We start from the raw sequence: 7,477 nt of genomic DNA, 5'->3' as shown, positions 1-7,477 counted from the left end.
AGAACTAAAGCAGTCTATATATAATCTCTATTCATTACTGGCTCTTAAAAACTATCTACACTCTAGCATGTACGGTAGAAATAGCATTTAATCTTATTCATTTACTCATTTCCTTACATATTATTTACCTACTTATCGACTAATTCGTTTATTCACAATGTTTCTAAGCAACACAATACTTTTATTTCTTTATGCGATGCAGACAAGAACAAATGCTAACTCAATTCATTTATCTATCTACTCATCTCCTTATTACCCATCTATTCATTTATTCACACTCCATACATCTAGATAACACACATACCACTCCCAAATCATTCTTTCAGCTATACAGATACGAGCAAAGTAGAATACCGCTTTTCCTTTTAACTTTTTCCCCTCTAAACAAAACCTTCAGACAGTGAATTATAAAACCAGCGCTTCTTACATGGCTAGTATTAACGCTTCCCTCCAGCGAAGCACGAGAGATCAGTGAGTTTGCGGGGCGTTTATCGGACAGAAGGCGGACGATGATGGAGAAGAGGGAGGGACGAAACTTCACAAGACTAAAGAGATCCATTTGACCTCTCTTCCTCCTCCTCTCCTCTTCCTCCTCCTTCCTCTTCCTCCATCTAAGCCTCCTCTTCTTCTCTTCCTCCTCCTTCTTTTTTCTCCTAATACTTTCCTTCCTTATTCTCGTCATGTCCTCTTCTTCCTCTTTTAGCCAATGCTCTTTCTCCTTCTTCTTATCCTACTTATTCTCTTCCTCTTCTTCCTTCTTATACCCTTCTTGTTTCCTTCTTCCTCCTCCTCCTCCTTCTCTTTCATCCTCCTTATCCGTTTCTTGTTCCCTTCTTGCTCCTCCTCCTCATCATCTATCTCTCTCTTTCCTTTTTCTCTTTCTCCTCCTCCTCCTAACATTTTTCCTTCTTATTCTCTCGTTGTCCTCTTCTTCCATCTTTCAGCGATGCCCTTCCTCCTCCTTATCCTACTTCTTATTCTCCTCCTCTACCTCCTCCTGGGGTGCAAACATAATTAACTATTCTTCATATCTATCTATCTATTTATCTACCTCCCTATCCATCTATCTATCTAGTATCATCTATCTAGTTACTATTTATGTATGTATGTTTGCGCATATCAATCAATATGAAGAGTGGATGTGAAAAATAATGCAATGTGTCAATACAAAAATTGGGTTTCATGCTGGGGGATGAATTTTATTTGTGTGTGTGTGTGTGTGTGTGTGTGTGTGTGTGTGTGTGTGTGTGTGTGTGTGTGTGTTTTGATCCTATCCTCATCTTCCACAGTTAATAATAGTCATGGATAAGACACCACCGCCTACACACACACACACACACACACACAGTCAATAGACTAATAATGGCACAGAGAGATCACCGCCATAATCCAACAAGATAAAAAAAGCACCTCTGCGACGGTCGATGGAAACAATAACGTAAGTAGAGACACAAACAGTGAGGGGGTTCAGTCCTCGTTTGGAGTAGCGTTATCAGGCATTAGAAACCATTACGGGACTTATCTGTTGTTATCTGCGAGGCAATTACGAGAATCCATCATTGATACCGGATAAACTCGCGTAATAACGATGTACTACTTTGGTATATAGCGAAACACTGTATAGTCCCTCGGGTGGTGGTGGTGGTGGTGGTGACAGCTGCACCACCACCACCACCACTACCTCCACCTCCAGCAGACTAAGCGGCTCGATTATGATCAGCTGATAACTTAATGGCTGGAGTTAATTGAAGGGTAACAAAAAAGTTTATCTCCAGTTGTTGTTGATGGTGTGTTGGGGAGGTGCTTGATGCGCTTAAACGCGTTTTGATTTTATCTTTACAGCGCTGGTCTGTTTTACCGTGTATTATGTTGCGGCTCGTTGTGTTTGACTTGACGCCTTGCTGCCTCACTGCTGGTGGTCGTAGTGGTGGTGGTTTTGATTGTGATAGTTCGGCAGTGGCGGCGATGGTTGTGGTAGTTATTGCTTTTGATGGTGGTGGTGTTGGTGGTGGTGGTGGTGGTGGTGGTAGCGGTGGTGATAAAATACAAGCAGTGGTGTTGGGCTGCGACTGTAACTGTTGTGGAGTTGTTTGTGGTAGTGGTGGTGGTGGTTATGGCGGGTAATAGAGCAGGTGAAAACGAACTACAACACCACGGGTTGTCTCCCGGCAAGGCCCCCAGGGTCAGACTTCTCGTAAGCCATGTCTGCCCTACACGCACCGCATCCGCATGTGACACGTAAACCATACATATACACATTTACTGCACAGCTTTCCCACATGTGGCCTCAAATATTTCGGTGTCTTATCTCCACTACTTCTAACAGACTTTATGAAAAATTACTGGGAATTTTCAGGCGTATTTTAATAATGCCATTGACAATTTAAGAAAAATTCTGCATCATCAACGTGGAAAAAGGCACTTATGAAAACAGGATTAATAATCTCTGTGGCCTTTGAAGATATTCTTAATGAGTCCAAGGCATTTAAAAATACGACTTTAGAAACTGAGGGAGCAAGATGGAGGAGTCCGTGAATGAAACGTGTCAAAAGAAGTGCCACACATTAAAGGTCATATGGCACTATGTTGAATGAAATGTGTATACAAAGTGAAGAAAGTGACACGGTGATGAGTTGGAGTTGTTAGGAAGTGTGTTTTTTGAAACGGCTCTCCCTGACGTGTTCCTTCTCACTGTCTGTGTTTTGTGTTTTCTTTTCTTTCCATTTCATTTCTCTTAATAACCAAAATTTACGTAACTTTCTCTTTTTTCCTCAATATATTTATTTTCAAACAGGTACGTCCCAATATTATCCTCTTTTCTATATGGTTGCTGCAATCTTATACTTCTTCTTTCCTCCTTGTATTCTGGGGACCAACACCGACTGTAATTTAGATGATAGTGGTGCAGGCAGAGTATATCAATGGTGGTGGTGGTGGTGGTGGTGGTGAAGATAGCGGTAGCGAGGAAGACAGTGAAACCAGCGCAGACTTCTTTAAGGGAAGGAAAGGAAGGCAAACTTTTTCTCGGGGCATAAGAAGAGACTACTTTAAGCCCATCACCATTAACTTCAAACCCCAACCACCACTACCGCCGGCGACGTCACCACCCACAACACCCACGCCACCGCCACGCAATCCTTCCCACCTCCGGAACATGACGGGGAGGACAAGAGGCCTTTCACACGCTTTCTTACGAGTGGTGGACCGAATAACACCCCGTTTAGAGTAGCGTGAGCCCTGAAGATCAACTTTAAGTCCCCGCCTCCAGTGCCCGATGATAGAGGGCTCCAGACGGCGCCAGGAATCTCGACCATCTGTAATGAAGATTCCAGGAAGGTCCAGATAGCGTCTAATATTCCCTGAGCCGCATTCTTAGCTCTAATACGGCTGTTGCTATTCCTGGGTGCATTTTCATCCTATGCTCAACCACCGCTTTCAAAATCATACGCCCTCCGCGGATCTTCCCTTGTCAAGTTCACGAGTGTTGTTCAGTTTTAGCACAATCATGATTTTCTGCTACCACGCGTTTTCGGTTTTTCCTACCTCCTCCCTTAGCCTTGTCTCATCACTTCTTTCTCCTCAACCTTGTCACGCTGGTACGTTTGTCAGAAGTGTAAGAGGAGAATTTGGTCAGAGAAACATTTATTTACTTTACTGCTTTTTTTTTTTTTTTTTTTTAAGGTACTTGTAATATCGGTTTATACTGCTTCTCTCTCCGCGTTTATACTGCTTCTCTCTCTCTCTCGTTCGTTCATCCTCAGCAACTTCCACCATCATTCGCCGGTCCCTCGGCCTCCTCTACTACATTGTCACGCCCGCAAGTTTTCAATTTGTCAACAGTGTGGCGAGGTGCGTGCATGCGTGGCTGTGTGTATACCAGGCCTTGGTTTTATACATCGTTATGACTGCAACACACACACACACACACACACACACACACACACACACACACACACACACACGTGCGCAATCTGACCAAACCTGTAATTTTTCATTCACTAATACATAATTTTTCAAAGCAATCATTATTACCGCATCCGTTCTTTTGATCAAATACTCGCAGCGTCACCAAAAAAATTAAAAAAGTATCCTGAAAAACGAGAATGGGAAAAAATGGGCATCCCGAGCGGACTAATCGGTAGGAGCCGCATCTTCCAAGAGCGACGCCTCGTTAATAACTCCTTCAGAAGATAATTCGCAATCACTCTCACCTTCATCAGGAGGCTGGTGACGATGGAAAACTTAAGGGGTCTCTGTTTCATGTCGGTGAAGCGAAAGGAACCTTGCGAGGAGAGTAGAAGGAAAGGAGGAGGAGGAGAAAGAGGAGGAGGAGGAGTAGGAAGAGGAATATACACACAAAGGAAGAACAAACAGCAGCAGATCTTTTGTTTCTTACGGGGCTGTCTGTGGGGATTATATTAACTAACATAATGTGAGAGAAATAGAATAAGATAGCATAGTTGGAGGAGGAGGAGGAGGAGGAGGAGGAGGAGGAGGAGGAGGAGGAGGAGGAGGAGGAGGAGGAGGAGGAGGAGGAGGCGGAGAAGGAGAAAGACAAGTGAAAAAATTGTGGATGGGAAAAGTTTGATGCAAAATTAGGAGGAGGAGGAGGAGGACCAAATAAAACGTTGAGAAATATCACTTTATATTAAAAAAGTAATGAGAGACGAATTACGGCGCGAGAAGAAATCCTGATATTAAAGATGATCCTCGAGAGAATAAGGAGAGGAATATGAGATGCGGGGCGCTGGAAACAAACGTCTTAGGTGCAGACAATATGAATAATTAAGATCGGTCTGAACTGAATGAGAATGATGACCTGCTTCTCCATTTCCATGAACAAGGACCGTCAATTTAGCAGAATAAAGTACACACTCGTACCTACAGGAGGGTCTCACTGGCTCATTGGCTTGCAGATGAATAAGGAAGCAGTGAGCTCTGTCCTGGTAAGTGAAAGCCCGCCTGTTTGTCTTTGTATTTAGAATTGAAACTCACGGGTGGAATGTATTTGCCTATCAATTATGCGGTTAGTGTGTGTGTATCAGTGTGTGTGTGTGCGTGTGTGTGCGTGTATGTGTGTGTGTGTGTGTGTGTGTGTGTGTGTGTGTGTGTGTGTGTGTGTGTGTGTGTGTGTGTGTGTGTGTGTGTGTGTGTGTGTGTGTGTTAAACTGCGGTCCAAGGAAATGTCTCAGACGAAAAATCTGTAATCTCTACGCAGCAGTAGAGTTTGCTTTTGAAGTTTGTAGAGGATTAGGAAGGAAGATTTAAGTGATAAAAATGAAAGAAGGAAAAAACGTCTGCATATTTTTACGAATTCTATCGCCGATTTCAAGGCTTAGTAGAGTGCCATTCTGTCTACAATGCCATCCCGTCCACAGTGCCATTCTGTCTACAGTGCCATCTCGTTCACAGTGCCATCCCGTCCACACAGTGCCATCCTATCCACAGTGCCATCCCGTCCACATAGTGCCATCCCATTCACAGTGCCATCTCGTCCACACAGTACCATCCCATTCACAGTGCCATCCCGTCCACACAGTGCCATCCCGTTCACACAGTGCCATCCCGTCCACACAGTGCCATCCCGTCCACACAGTGCCATCCCGTCCACATAGTGCCATCCCGTCTGCACAATGCCATCCCATCCACACAGTGCCATCCCGTCCAGTGCTATTCTTGTGTCAAAGAGTGCCAGTCTCGTTGACCATTAAGAAGGGACGTGTGCAGTGGTCGCCGCTGTTAGGCGTTCTCGTTCCCGCTGTTAAGGCTGGTGGGCCGTGCAGGCGTGGCTGTCCGCCTCTCGTCCCACTGCTTTGTTAGGTCATGCAAATGTGCCATTCCTTGAGACAATGGTGGTGATGTAAGGCCTCTCTCTACTATGGATTGCTATTGCTATCATCATTGTTTTTACTTTGCTCTTGATGATTGAATGTTGAATGCTGGAATCAACTGAATTGTTTTCGGAAAGGTTCTTACTTGATTTAGTTTTTATTTTTTCATTTACATATTTTCCTTACTCTTTGCCCGTAATGAATATATTTGAGAGTTAACACCGAGATAATCGTGACTATTGCACGTAAAAAAAAAAAAATAATAATAATAATAAGTTCTGCTCTATGATGTATTCAGTCATGATGGCTTAATTTCCAGTATCTATTTACGTTCCTTGCTATCATACACACACGAGAATGATAACTGCGGCTGGCGCCCTGCTTGTGCGCGGGAAGAGTGAAGGATAACGCGGCGGTGACAAGGGGACGCAGGAGAGCGCGGGGGAAGCGAGGAGGAGCCTGGCACTTAGGCGCGAGCCAGCCAGTGTTTTGTTGGTCGTCGTCGCGCAAGGACACGGTCGCTCTCCACTAACTCGCCCTTGACTCGCTCACTCAAGGCTGATGTAAACAAAACCGGCTTGTCGCGTTTATCTTTCTCAATAATCGTCTTGGTGCAATCGCGTCTTATTCCTCTTTGTGAAGTGTTCGCTACCGGCGGTTTCTGCAAATAGAGAAACTTATGATTTCTTAAGTTGTAACTTTTATTTTTCTTTAGTTTATCATAATTAAAAAGTGATAAGTCCGCGTGTAAGTCTTAACATACGTAAGAGTGGTTCGCGTCCTCCTGAGTCTTATGCCCAGACTAAAGGGAGCACAAGGGGACCAGTAATGGGGCACGTTGTCGCCGGCCCCGTGCGTGCGTACACTGACTTTGGTACACGTGACGATGCCTCCCACCCGCGCCGTGCTTTACTAGTGCCTCCGTGTGCTGAGATGGTCTTGCCGCGTGTGCTGGTGCTTCTCCTGGTGTGTTGCTGCCTGGTGACTGCAGGTAAGATGCACTCTGAACCAAAAGTTATGCTTTCCTCACACGCACGCTAAGTCCGTGCATGACCTTCAATGTGCTATTATTACTACTATCAGTTATTTTCATTACTCTCATTACTGTTATTCGAGTCTTTTTTTAGTTATTGTTTTCACTGGTTATGACTTGGGGTGTTGTTGTTCCTGGGACATCTGAAGGTGCATAAAGATGAAGTTTGCTGTGAGTTAGGAAATGAGTTAGGATGGTTGTTAATAGTTTCCCAAATTTACCTCCTTGCTTCTTTCTCATTACTGCTTGATATCACTCGTGCCTCCAAGATTGTTAGAAGGTGTATAGCAGATGGCAATAGTGTTAAAAAAGTTTGCAATACTCTAAGACACGCGTCCCCAAACATCTCAATGCGTCACGTGGTTCAAGGGAAAAGTTTTACGTTTCATGTTTACAATCTCACTAAATTCTCTGACATATTTTTTCGTCGGTACACCTTCCGGCAACCATTTTCACGAGTTTGCCTGAATAATTTGTGGGCCCATCTGTCGCGGCGGAATTCAAGATTGATATTTCGCTCCGTAAAATACACGACCTTGCAGCTTTCCGGAATAATGTCATCACAGCGAAAGAGGTGCCGGTCATTCCGGGCATTTAAAAATATCCTGTTATA

The 7,477-nt window shown here is 44.2% G+C and overlaps 1 protein-coding gene across 2 annotated transcripts in view; it reads left to right on the top strand.

Annotated features, from left to right (window-relative positions):
• The first annotated feature begins 6,121 nt into the window (after positions 1-6,121).
• The window catches only part of LOC135106699 (cell adhesion molecule Dscam2-like), a 51,818-nt gene continuing 50,462 nt past the window's right edge, over positions 6,122-7,477 (top strand). The window contains exons 1-2 of one of the 2 annotated variants that reach the window (XM_064015959.1): positions 6,122-6,394; positions 6,547-6,822. In XM_064015959.1, coding sequence (XP_063872029.1) covers positions 6,660-6,822 — 163 coding nt within the window. In that variant the 5' untranslated portion in view covers positions 6,122-6,394; positions 6,547-6,659. Of the gene's footprint in view, positions 6,823-7,477 lie in introns of both variants that reach the window. The other variant, XM_064015958.1, reaches the window with a different exon arrangement.

The sequence above is a fragment of the Scylla paramamosain genome, chromosome 14, assembly GCF_035594125.1.
Source record: "Scylla paramamosain isolate STU-SP2022 chromosome 14, ASM3559412v1, whole genome shotgun sequence".
Lineage (NCBI taxonomy): Eukaryota > Metazoa > Arthropoda > Malacostraca > Decapoda > Portunidae > Scylla > Scylla paramamosain.
This window is presented reverse-complemented; position numbering and strand designations above follow the sequence as displayed.